The sequence below is a fragment of the Glycine soja genome, chromosome 4 (assembly GCF_004193775.1).
Source record: "Glycine soja cultivar W05 chromosome 4, ASM419377v2, whole genome shotgun sequence".
Classification (NCBI taxonomy): Eukaryota; Viridiplantae; Streptophyta; class Magnoliopsida; order Fabales; family Fabaceae; genus Glycine; species Glycine soja.
In genome coordinates, this window is record NC_041005.1 from 50,275,612 (window position 1) to 50,289,452 (window position 13,841).

Sequence of the window (13,841 nt, forward strand, 5' to 3'; positions counted from 1 at the left end):
TGTTGCATTTTATTTTACATTTGATTTTGAAACATTTTTTTTTATAGTACGGGGTTTTCATGGACATAAACAAGTAAAGCAAATGTTCATCAATAAAAGAAACTGTTATTAGGAAGTAGTATAACTTAATTTATATGTGACCAATACATCCAAAGCTGGGGGGGGGGGGGGGGGGGGGTCATTTTGTCTTAAAATAAAGGAAATAAACATAAAAAAAAAAAAAGGAATCTGAATAGAACATTCTGAAATCTTCAACCTTTCCCCTTAGACGCATTGTTCACGAGTTTCCGTTCATGTGATTTGTGACATTCATTTCCACTTTCCCAATTTCCATGTCCACCTTCTCCAAGTTACCCTTCTCAAGGTCCCCCTTGCTTGGTTCTTCCACAACACTCCCTTTTCGGTATTTACAGTAAAGTACAAGCTGCAAGATCCCCAAGGGAGTTCCAACCGCACTAGGACCCTATTTTGAGAGAAAAATACTATATTAGTATATTCATAATATTATTTTTCTAAAAAGATTTATGAAATTATAATTTTAAGAGATTATATGGTACTAACCGCAACGAATATATCACGAATTAGAAGTCCATAAATCAGCCAGAGAACAGTTGCTAAGAATGAGCACATGGATAACGGGAGTGGCATGAATTCCACACTCTTGGTTTGTATAACTTTCTTCTGTAATAATAAAAAAACATAAAACATTGTTACGGAATCATTACTTAAGCCATAAAACATACCAAACTAGAGGTAAAGTAATAGACCAAAAAAGCGTAAAAAAAGCCACTTTGTTGTTTATTTTATTTGGAGAGATAATCATATTGGGTGATAGAATAGAACCTCTCTGTTTCTCTGTTTTGGTTTTGCTTTCTCTCAGTTACCATTTGACACCAAGAATATTATACCCTTTTAGTAATAACTGAATATTTCAGTGGAAGACAAGATGAGTCACTCACCATTACAATCAAAGGGGATCCATACATTGCTACTGAAACACCTAAACCGATGCTACCTACGAGAAGCTTTCGGTGATGATTATCATGGAATGCAAAAGCTGATACTGCAGCAATTATGGAGAACACAAGCAAAACTGGTATTGCAGTCATGGCTACCTTCACCTGCAACAACATGTACACGCACATCTCAAAAACCATTTCTCTTTCAAGTTTCATAATTATTTGCACACAAGAACCTGAAGAAAACAAGGTGCAAAGTGTGCAAAACATTTTTAACACATGAAGAGAATAACTAATTAAGACAATTAATTAACTTATTTTTACCTTTCCTTTGGCTGAAGCATACCAGAAGTAAATGAGAACATAGGATAACTCGAGAAGAATACCAACTCCATTAACTGTGACAAGAGGGAAATTTTCCCACTTGTAGCTAACAATAGGCAAACCGTACCAAGTGAAAAGGAGACAGTTCAAGAGGCCAATGATGTAAGGAAAGCATGAAAACTCCTCTGTGCTTTTCTTCCTTATAACTCTTCTAAAGGTAACCCTGGAACATGAAAAGCATGAAAAAGCGTTCAGCACTTTATTCATTCTCTAAAGGGGAGAACATTTGAGCAGCAATGTTATTATATATGTAACATGTAACATACATTGGTGCAGCATAAAGGGCAACTGAGGCTGCATTGCCTGCAAGAAAAAAAAAAAACAAACAGTGGTACTAATGAGTCACTTTTTTTGAAGACTCAAATAATGAATAATAATTAATCACCCTATACGTTCAAAGCTAAGGAATGAATGAACGAAGAAGTACCAAGAACAGCAACACCCAAGCGAATGGTCTCTGCCATGGTTAGTTCTTTTACTGAATGCTTAGAAAATTAGAACTTAGAAGAGATGAATAATTTTTGTACTGCCAAGAGGTGCATTGAAGAGGCTCTATTTATAGCAGTTTGGGAGGACTACTGTTAGACGCGTACATAAAGTAATAATATTAAAACATGAAGAACAATATATAAGAAACTTATAGAAAAAAAGAAGGAAGAAGTGCTGTCTACGTCTTTAATAATCATGTGGATGCAAATTTTGTACAAATTGAGAAGCTTTCTATCAACTTGCTCAATGCTCAATATAACTGTATTCTTCCAAATTCCCACCCTAGCCCCTCCACTTTTTTTTTTCTTCTCTCCAGTTATAGAGGCTTATGTTATGGGTGAAGCAAGAGTCACACAAAACATTATTTGCCATAATCTTGTTCTTTTTTTTGTTTTGTTTTGTTGGTAAAGCATTATAGAGGCGTCTCAAAACATTACTGAAATGATATACTCTTCATGACGTGGCTTCCATTTTGTAGAGATATCGGAGTATATTTGGTATGGCGCATATTAAGTTGGATTTTGCTTCTCTAAACGGATGTTTTAGCAGACAAAGTGAGAAACTAAAATTGCAATACTTTTTTTGCTAGGTCTTATAATTGTATATTTGAATATTAATGAAATAAATTTTAATGACTTTATAATATGAGCACGTGTATTTTATCAAAATCTCACTTAAATTTATTAGTTGTATATACCTCTTCTTTAGATCGCACGGTGCCAAATTGTGGCACATTTTGATAAACAATTTATTTATAGATTCCATAAATTATTATCAAATTTCTGTCAAAAGAAAATTTATTATCAAATGAAAAATTTAACCATAAAATTAGCTAAAATAAGTTAAAAGATTTTTACAATGAGATTAAAAGTCATTTTCGCAATTAAGAAAGTTAAGTATTCTAAATGTTCCATAAGTTGATTGGTGGATTATTGTTTCAGATTTTTATTCCCGAGAATATTTTTTTCAAGAGATTTTTCTTCTTCTCCAAAAGATAAAAGAAGAAAAATACCTACTGTAGTATTTGATTACATTTTTTATTTCGTAAAAAACGTAGTTATAATTGACTTTTATAAGAGCTCTATGTTTTGAGTTTTATCCATTAAAAAAATATTTTATTTTTAATGATTTTTTTCACTTTTCTCTTTATAAGAAATTTTTTTAAAAAAGTAATTAAATCAAACGTTATCTATATATATAGGGAACGAAATAAATCACACCCACAAATATTCGCAGGTAAACTCCGCTACGGGTTGAAAATGGGCAATTCAATAAATGTACTTGTATAGGTTGTCACAATTTGAAATAACTTAAATGCCTTTAATATATACAAAATAAGTTACTCTAAATTATTTTTAGAATAAATACATATTAAAAAATATTATTTTAATATAAATATATGTTTAAAAAATATTTATTTTTATTTTAATTATATTTTTTATTTTTTCTTTAAAATATTATGTTTGAGTAAATATTTGCAGATATTGGTTTATCTATAAAATTCGTAGATACTCATTTTGCAGATAAAATTCGTAGATACTCATTTTGCAGATAAAATTCGTATATCGATACTCATTCTGCAAATATTTGTTCAGGAAAGTACTTAACCTCCATCCAAAAATGCCAACAAGAGAAAAATAAAAATAGAAAAAAATAAAGAGGGGAAGTTATGATTAAAAAAATATAAGGTAAAAATAAAATAAAAAATTAGTGTATATTAGTACAACACATCGTTTGCATTCATAATAAACTGGCTCAGTACCAGATTATGAATCCACTAAAAAAAACTATATTTTTTACTGAAAAAAATAGTAATAGAAAGTATCAATAAGATTATATAATGATATGGGAAATTAAGTCATACTGTTTGGCCGTGGAATATAGAATTTTATTATTCTCATTAATGCATCGACGATAAATCTTTGAACCTTGGGAGAACAATTCCTAGTATTTGGAATAAAAGTATAAAAATCATCTAATTTAAGGGTTTTCATCCATGGTGCGCATTTGACAAACTCATCACTTGAATTCTATTCCAATTCACTGCTCCAAAAAGAGGGTTATATCTTTGTTGATGGTGATGCCTTAATTAAGATTATTATAAGACCAAAATTATAATAACCACTAAAATTAAAGTAAATGGAGATATTTCTAGTTCATTATCTAAAGCTAAATTTGAACTGACCATAAAATCAATAGTTATTTTTTTTTATCACTTTTCACGTGATTTTACTCTAAACGTAGATCTTGAATGTGAAACAAAACATGATTAAGTGTGTGTTTGAATGGACATTATTGATAAAATTGATTTTGAATCAAATTAATTTCATAAAATTAATTTTAAAATTATGTGATTCATATTTGAATGTTTTATGATAAAATAAATTATAAGTAAAATTGATTATAAAATTTTGAATTTATCGTAAGAGTTATTCAAAATTGTTTCAACACAAATCAATTATAGATTAAAATCAATTTTAATTTTTTTTAATATGAAACTAAACATATTTAAATATATCCAAATCAATTATCGATTCAAAATTAATTTTCCAGCACTAAATCAAACACGTATTAAGTAACATTCTGGAAAAATTCAAAATCCTCAACCCCAAAATCCATCATTTGGTTTTCGATCGATGCCCTTATTCTTGGATTGTTCGACATTTGCATGCGGATTCTATTCATCTAGGCAAAAAGAATCTTGATTTTAATGACTTAGATGGGTTGGGTTGTGACATAGCTGGCACCACGCTTGTAGTTGTACACAAAAAATCATTTGTACCTGTTTGCGTTTGTTTCACCTGCACATAGCTGGGGGGTCAAATTTACAGCAACACTTTTTTGACTCTTTGTACCATACACACACATATACACTGTCCAACTTGCGTGCAGTACATGGGGAAGGAGGGTTTCTTAACATGTTACAAAAAAATTGGCCAATTGATGTAATATGAAATGTTCACTTTTTAATATAAAGTGTAGAGTGTAGACCATTCGATGAGTGTTACACACTTGGACAAGTGGAGGAGGTACCTAGCTTATGCTTATTTATGTTTATTGTTTACCACTTTACCCAAAAAGAGTGACCCCTAGTAGATAAATACACAGAATACGGCACTGACCCAAGTAAAAGAGACATCACAATCGTTTTCTGTAACTTCTCTGTTTCTTTTATTATGCCACGCTCGTTGATTACAGCTACACACTGCTGTAAGTAGTTAATTTGCGCATGAAGTAAGGATAACAGGAAAAAAAAATCTTTAAGCAGTTAATTTTCAGTACTAATCTTATCATTTATTTGAAAAGGCATTCCCTTAATTAAGAAATAGTATTATGGCTATTTTTTTATCCACTCTTTTTTTATCTTGTTGATTCATCTATCTTAATTTGGCCAAAGGTATGGGAGATCAAGAAGAAATTTAAAAAATCAAAATCAAAATTTAGATTAGGGAGAGGAAATTAAACTAAAGCTGCGAGCCAAAACCCTTGAATACCCACCTATCCTTCCGTTGTGATGTTGGACAATGTGATGTGTGTCAATTTTTTTTAAAAATTATTGGTATCTAAATGTTATATAATTGAACATCTAACAAATTCAGATAAAGTTTAATAGAATCATTCTAAACTAAAATACTTTTTCTCTAAATTTTTAATGCAAATAAACTTTCAAATACACAAATTTGAGAATTTTAATTAAATTATAATATATACTATTCAGATAAATTGCTCAATAAATACTTATAAAAGAAGAAAATAAATGATAAAATGAATTAAATTTACTGTATAAATTAAAATTGATTTATCAACTTTTAAAAAAATAAATAACTTCTATAAAACTTAGAATATATAAATTAATTTTAACTCAAAGAATTTTATTTTATATTAATACTTAACGAGAAATCTATTCAAACATACCTAACTTTAAATCACTTATTTATTCATGTTATTGACAATTTGTGGCTACATTGATTTTCCATATTTGTAAAGTGACCCACCAAATTCCTTCCATCCATCTAATGCCCGCATGTTAACCAACCTTCTATCAAAATCTTATCTTTGCCCCATGATAAAGTTTACTTTACATGGAAACCCCACAATTACTTTATATTATTAAGATGAATCAGAAGTCACTAATTTAACAAACAATGAAGGGGCCAATAATTAAGATATAGGCATGCTTCTTGTTGGGTAATGGTCTTCTTCTCCTTCGAAAATTTTCATGTAAATCTCAAAACCTATCTTCATGATTTGTCAAATCATAAGCAGTTATATACTGTATATTTTTTTTTGGAAAAATATAAATTATATTAAATTTAAAATGATACAACAATAAATAAGACATATTCCACCGCTAGAGCCATATACTGTATATTAATTTAGGGGTGCCTTGTTTGGTCCTTTTTGAGTTTAGCATGGGGAAAATAGATAATGTGTCACTTACTCATTGCGGTTAAGAAAGAAATAGGAAAATAATACATAAACACCTTATATTAGTAGACATTCAAGAAAAGAAAAAAGAAATGAAGTTATAATAAGTCATTAACAACGTGACAAAGGAGAAATAAGGAAAAAAAATATGAACGTTTGCACTGTATTAGAGTATCCAGATATAACCCAAAAGTTGACGCAGGATATAAAATTCTACTGTTTAATTATTTTTTTGTTTAAAATTATTTTAAACCAACGTTAATTATGAATCATGAATGAAATTAATTTTTGATTCAATCAATTAAAAAATACTGTAGTCTCAGACAAATAACGAAAAGAAGAATATCCAAATATAATTACTCAAGAAAATAGTAGTATTACTCAATAAAAAGTAGAGAGAGGGATTAGAGCAAGATGGACTTCAACGGTGTCAAAAGGACAGGGTTAAATACTTAAATTTGACCGACAAGTGTAATGTTCTGAAGGCTAATGATAAACTCTTAAAAAGTTAAAATATGTTAAAAAATGACAATATTACCTTTTGTTAGAACATAATATTTTTAAAAAGCAATATATTTTTTTAAACTTTTTATACATAATTTTGAATAATGAAAGTTATCTTTAATACTTATTTTACTTTTTTATATTATTCCATTTTCTAGATTGTAAAAATTATATAAAAAAGAACTAAAGATCAATGATATAATTAGCATAAAATATTTATAATAATTTGTAAAAATGAATGACAAAGAAAAATATGTATATGTGATGAATGTTTAAAAAAATATTATAACATGCATTAATTAATTTGTCCAATTTTATATTATAATAACAATAAATCAATCATTTGTCGGTACTACACAGTTAATGGAGTTTGCTACCACGAAATAAAATAGTAATATAATATTTTGCAAAAGAATTACACTAAAAAAATCTATTTAAAAATCAATGATTTATTTAAGTGATATATGTTTAATTTTCTTTAAAGTCTCTCGTTCAAGTGTATTGTGTATGAAAAAAATTTCCTTTTTGAGAGAGTGAGTCTCATGATATATTATAAATGTTATTGACTTGAATATAATTGGTTTTGTTTTAGAAAATATATGTGATCTGCACAAAGAATTTTTTTTTGAAATTATAACTCAAATTTATAGTCTTGCTTATAATTAAATTAGTGGTGCAATATCTCATCATTTTTTAAATTTATGACTAACGGATTGTTTAAGGCAGCTTGTTTTTAAGTTTTTTTAAATTAAGCACTTTTCTAATTTAAAAATGTTAAAAAGTTTTACTTTTTTTAATCCGTAAAAATTAAAAATAAGTATCAGGAGGTTATAACAACTCACACACTCTACTAAGTGATTAGACACCGGGACATTTATAGAACATGTTAAAAATATAAATATTATAGTTATAGATGATCATTAAGTATAATTTAGTGACACTCTAAACTCATTTATCATATATTTCTAATTCTTGTTATCTATGTTTGCATGCATATTTGTATTGAATTAATGTTAACATGTTTTGTCTTGAATAATGACATTACGATGGATCAATTATGTACTATTAACTAATGATTATATTAAGGAGAAAACTAATTTGTAGTACATGAAAAAGACTATGTCGATTAAATGATGTACAATCACTATGATTCGAATTGGTTCCTATTCTTAATCATGAAATTATGATGTACCCCATGTATAGAATGAGAGAATGTTAGAATTAATGTCTCATGTGAGAGAGATGACTTATGTAGGGACTAATAAATAAATCATTAATAATTAAAGACTAAATTATAATTTGATTAAATAGGAGAAATTTTCAGAGGTTAACTGATACTTGATGAGAGTAGTAGTTATAAAAAGGGTTAATATCTACTAATGTGAAACAAAGTCTTCTTCTTGATAGAAAAATATTTTCTCTAACCCCTAGCCATCACAAACTAGATAGAAAGAATAATTAAAGAAACAAAATCTTGTTTCTCTTATCTTTCCAGGAATCAAAGTGTACTGGAGGGAAGACTGAGAAATGTAGGTATTGTTTATCCATTATTTGTGAGAATCATAGATTTCAAAATCCTATTGGTTTTCTATAATTGTTAATCTAAGAAACCTTTAAAGTTTACATAATTTCTATGTAATTGATTGTGTAAATTTACACGGTCATCCAATCATAAATAATCATTTAAATTTACACCATAAATTGTGATTGAATAATTATGCATAAAATTTTACACTTGTCAATATATATCATTTTTTCTCTTAAACATGTATAGGCTTAATCGTATATTTTATATCACACAATTTTCAATATTTTGTAAATTTTATATTTTTTTTTTGTAAATTCACGAAATAATAATGATTGAGTGAAAAAATATACAATTAAACATTTAAAAAAAACGTGTTTTTTATAAAAAGAAAGAAAGAAAATATCCAGAAAAAGTACTAAAGGTGATAGCAAATAATTCATTTGTGCAAAGCATCAAACTTCTAAGACAAAGCGACTATATGTGAAGCCTGCATGATTGATATACGCTAAAAGCAAGGTTACCTAACTCCATCTTCTCAATACTACTTGGCGACTGCAATAATGCTCATCTAGCATTATGTACTTATCCTCTTCGCAGACATTTTATAATTTATATGGCTTGCATATTATGCAAATATATTATGTACGGCATATATATAATGTCTGGTGGGAAATTAACTTATGGATATTATTGTTAGAAAAAAGAATAGGAAAATTAAATAAATCAAGTATATCTCACCAAAAACTAAAAGACACTATTCATAGAGGACGATGATGTTGGGTGGGGAAAAAGGAAAAGGCGTTGAAAAGTTAAGGAAGAAGCATGACAAAATAATAAAAGAAAAGAATGAAAGAAACTGACAAAAAAGAAACAATTAAATGTCATAAACAAAGGAGGGGGAATATGAAACTTGTGAATTTCGCAAAGACTACATAATCATATCGGTAATAAATTGCATTTTGTTCGCACACAAATTCAATAATTTTTTAGACGCCATTAACGGCATGCAACTGGTCTTGCAAGGTGTGATGCAGGATACAATAAAGGAAAACTTTGAATAAATGAAAAGAAAAATAGAAAATCAACCCTTAATCAGTGGGACACTCTTGCCAATATTCAACGTGAAGGTCATGCATGGTTTACGAGAACACATTGAATTTCTGGAATTCTGAAATAGAATTGTTATTTTTAGGTGTAAATACGATATATTTTCAATATATACAGTTTTTCAAGTCAATAAATTATTCCTGGTACCTAATTAGTTTTCTAAGTTTGTTAGCTTGTCCTTTGAAATTGAACACGCCTAAACTTTTTTATAGTAAAAAAAAAGTTTGTTAGCTTGTTTTGGGCGTTTTGTTTGTGTGATTGACGCTAAATTTGATTTTTGTTGGAATGATTAATCTTAACAGAAATAAATTAATGCTACGGATCAAATATGCAATAAAAAAATTAGGAAAAAAAATTGTACAATTATAAAATTATAAGGACTTAAAGTGGATTTAGGCCTATCTAATACTAAAAATTATATTTTATTGATAAAAATCTTAAAAATATTATTTAAACTTTATTTATGCAAAAATAACTAAAATAAATAAATATGTTTAATTTTACAGAAATAAAATTTTATTTTATTCAATTTTAATATATCTTTTTCATTTTTTTTTATAAACTATTGTATGTTTCACAATATAGATAATATCATGCTCAAACTATATAGGATTGTGATAGATGATAAAACTTTGTCTCTCAATATATTTAACGTAGCTATGTTAAAGTTAAATGTTATAACATACACTGCCTTGGAAAGCAATATATCACTCATTTTTTTGAGAATTTTTCAGCAAAATAATTAAATTTCATTTCTGTGATATAAAATTGTGAAAAATAATATAAATTCATTTACATTATATCAGGGAAAGATACTGTTATAATACATGGAAATATAAGGTAAACAGTGGGGTTAAGAAAGAAAAAAAAAGTTTCTGGGTTGGATCCCCTACTAACAAAAAAATTAATAATTAATAAATTAATATTTATCAATGTTGTAATACATATTCAACAAATTCATTAAAAATTAGTTTGAGTTATGAATGAAAAGGAAAAAAAAAAATCTAAGCCTAACAGGAAAAGAATAAAGAATTTTACAATTTACAAAGAAATATAGTCTAAACTTTGATGTTACAAATGAAAGGGAAAAAAATATGATAATAAAAGTTTTAGGGGAGAAAAGAAAAGAAAATATGAGAAATGGTAACGTAGTGAAATTTGTAGAATTGCAGCAGCCGAAATGTTATCTTCGAGGACTAGATGGAACAATTTGTCAACTTTCCACTTCCCAGTGTGTCTTCAAAAATTCTTTCTAGTTTTTAAGGATCAGTACCTTCATTTGTACGATATATCACCCATCTTGGTCACGTGCTTTGAGGCTTCACTTTCAACTCATCCCAAGTCAGATAGCAACATATACATTTTTATAAATTAATAAAAAAATTATACACCAATAATATAAAATAGTTTTATAATAATTATTTTAAAATTATATTAACCATAATTGATGATTAGTAATTTATGATTGAAAAGTCATAAAATTAAGTTTGAGAATGAAGTTTAAGAGTTGAAGGGAGAGAAATCATAGATTTAAATTTTTCTATTAACTTTTTTTATTTATGAACTCTCACTAAAATATAATTTGGTTGTGTGGAAAAGAATAAAACTGAACAGAAATATTTGAATTAAAATATTTATAAAAATCTGGTATTCACACAAAATTCTAAAAATTTTCACATAATTCCCTTCTACAGGAAAACAATAAACAAACACTAACATTTTAACACAAAATTAACAACTATCTGATTAAAAAAGTAATTTGTGATTGATAAAGTGGGTGTTTGTTTTAGCTTTTATGATCCACGTTTAATCCAAATTCACGTCCAAAACAACTAAAAGTTACTTTGTGGATCCACGTCCAATGGTACTGGACGCATCACCAAACACACTGAAAATTAATTATTATTTTTTTACTTGTACGTAAATTAAACTCATACATTTATAAATGGAAATTTCCGATGAAGATGAATTAAATCCTTGCATTTTCAAACGCACAAAAACGACATGAGTAGTCAATAACTCAATGATTACAAAGAAAATATTATATTATGTCTTTATCATGGCTTCCTAAAACAGTAAAACTAATACTCTAATAGATTGTGACGCGTTACGTAAGAAAGCGATACCACGTTTAAACGTCAAACGATGAGGATCATTGCGATCTTGGCAGATACACTCGCCTTGTGGAATTCTCTGGTCAATTTTGTTTTGGAATAATGATATTTTACAATTCGCAGCCTCTTGATTTTTTTTTTTTAATTTCTGTGAAAAAATCGTTCAATTTGTAATACTTAATAAAGACTTATAATCTTTTTAGTCTTTCAAATTTAGGCTAAATTCATTTTGATTTTCCAAATTAAAAAGTATTTTTTTTTGTTTCCATAATCTGAAAACAGTTCATTTTTCTTCTTTTAAGTTTTCTCTTTCACGCTTTTAGTCCTCTAACAAGGATTAAAAGTGTGTTAGTTTTAAATTAAGATAAAATAATCATTTAATCATTAGGAAACTAAAAAATAAAACTTGACTGAAATTTAAGAGACTAAAATATATTTAAATCTTAAAATATCTGAAAAAAGAGAAAATTTACAAACATAAACTAATTCAATTGAGCCTAAAACTATTGACTGCGATAATGCAGGCGTCGGTATCCAACTACCCAGCATTTTATATTCATTTACTATTTCATAGTGCTAAAGTTATTTTAAATCCCCCTACAATAATAGATATATACACAGAGAGAGAACATAGATAAGCTGGATATTAAGGCCGAATATGCTTGGGTTGGGTATGGTGTATGGGAATGTGATCAATATTGCAAGAAGAGGACATTAAATTTGGATAATTAGTCACGTTTTAGGAAAATACGAATATTGTCTCGAGAGCACCACATGAATTAATGTATCATAGTTAGGAAGTGACTTTTGAATCATGTTTCCATTTATTGTTTGTCTCGTCCTTCAAAAGGAACGTCTAAAATTTGAACTATAGTAGTATTAAACATGTGAGACCTGAATTTGATGGAAGGGTAGAGGTTTCTGTAGTAGGCTGGGAAGTACAATATAAAATCTTATCCATTCACAGTTCTGTTTGTGTGTCAACACGATGTGGAATGGGCATATAAATATTAATATTATAGATAGATTGCTGTTATAGGAATATTGGAATATAACTCAGAGCTAGCAATACAGCATGAGAAAAAAGCTCCAGTTGGAAGGCAAAAAGGAGACACCACCTGCACAATTTGTCACTTGCAAACTGGAATTTAGCTGGCTTTTACATTTCACATGGCCCCTTTTAACTCTCGTCCGAGATCAGATATTGTTGTGGTCTTTTCTAAGATTCTTTCAATTAATTTATATATATATTTTTTAATAATTAATTTAGTTAATCATATTAAATTTATAAATAATTTATATTACTTTTTCAAAATTATCTTTCATTTTTTTTCACCTAATTAATTAATGTAATTTCTTCTATTTTCCAATCATGATAAGAAAGTGTGTAACTAATTAAGTATATCACAGCAAATAAATAATTAATGCATCAAACAATTAAAAGATTGTCATATAAAAATAAACAAACAATAAAGTAAAAAAGATCTTATATAAGAACAAATATGATAGTTTGTTAATTTTTTGTTAGTAGGAAAAATCAAATTCACCATCTTTTTCTTCATCACTTATTTCTTAACTACTCAATCAATTTTATATTTCAATTCCCAGAAAAGCTTAACGACAATTAAATTTATAAAGTCATTCCTATGCATTGATTACTATGGTTTTTGCTGTTGTTTTGGACCTGGTTTATAGCCACTAACTTAGACACTTAGGTCAGTTGGGTGGAGATGTAATTATGTAAAACACATAAAGCATGCAAAACACTAATAGACTTAAGTTTTGACCTTCTTAAAAGGAGAGTAAAATGGGGGAATGATGTGTGGTGGCTGCTCCATGTATCTTTGTATAGTTCTATATAGCATAAACACAGTTGGATCTGTGTCATTGCCTAGTAATTCCTGAGTAGGATACAAAGCATTGATCTGCAGGTTACGCAGAATCAACCAAATTAAAGTGGGCGCACACTGCCTTCTCTCACGCGCTCATTTTGGGAATTGAGTCATTCCATTTCCATCTTTCGTTCTTTACCAACCCAATATTCGTCAGCATGAGCATGAACATGAACATCAACACTTTTTATGTTTCTTTCTACTAAGCTTTTACTTTGGTCCCTATCATTCTTCCTATTTCGATTGGATACATACACAATGGGCATGCCATGCAAATTGTCAACTGTGTCATTATTAAGTGAAATTTTACATAACCATTTTTAAGGACGTGACACTATCTCTTCTATTTGTATTTTCTGTTCTGTCATATCTCTTCTACTAATTAGTTTTTCTTTTTCCTTGTTTGCCTCCTAAAGTGACAACAAAGTTTATATAT

The 13,841-nt window shown here is 28.1% G+C and overlaps 1 protein-coding gene across 1 annotated transcript; it reads right to left on the reverse strand.

Moving 5' to 3' along the window:
• Positions 1-180: 180 nt before the first annotated feature.
• On the reverse strand, positions 181-1,893 carry LOC114410319 (bidirectional sugar transporter SWEET3-like). The gene is made up of 6 exons (XM_028374231.1): positions 1,771-1,893; positions 1,610-1,646; positions 1,284-1,506; positions 960-1,121; positions 562-681; positions 181-463 (listed from the first exon to the last, which is right to left on the reverse strand). Exons 1-6 carry the CDS (start codon positions 1,805-1,807, stop codon positions 278-280), a joined length of 765 nt encoding a protein of 254 aa, XP_028230032.1. The 5' UTR covers positions 1,808-1,893; the 3' UTR covers positions 181-277.
• Between the last annotated feature and the right edge of the window lie 11,948 nt (positions 1,894-13,841).

Bases quoted from the DNA above. Each gene is read 5' to 3' on its own strand.
- LOC114410319 (XM_028374231.1), bottom strand. From the start codon at position 1,807: ATGGCAGAGACCATTCGCTTGGGTGTTGCTGTTCTTG. The intron at 1,507-1,609 runs GTATGTTACATG...TTCATGTTCCAG, and splicing joins GCCCTTTATGCTGCACCAAT to GGTTACCTTTAGAAGAGTTA. The intron at 1,122-1,283 runs GTAAAAATAAGT...ATGTTGTTGCAG, and splicing joins ATGCTTCAGCCAAAGGAAAG to GTGAAGGTAGCCATGACTGC.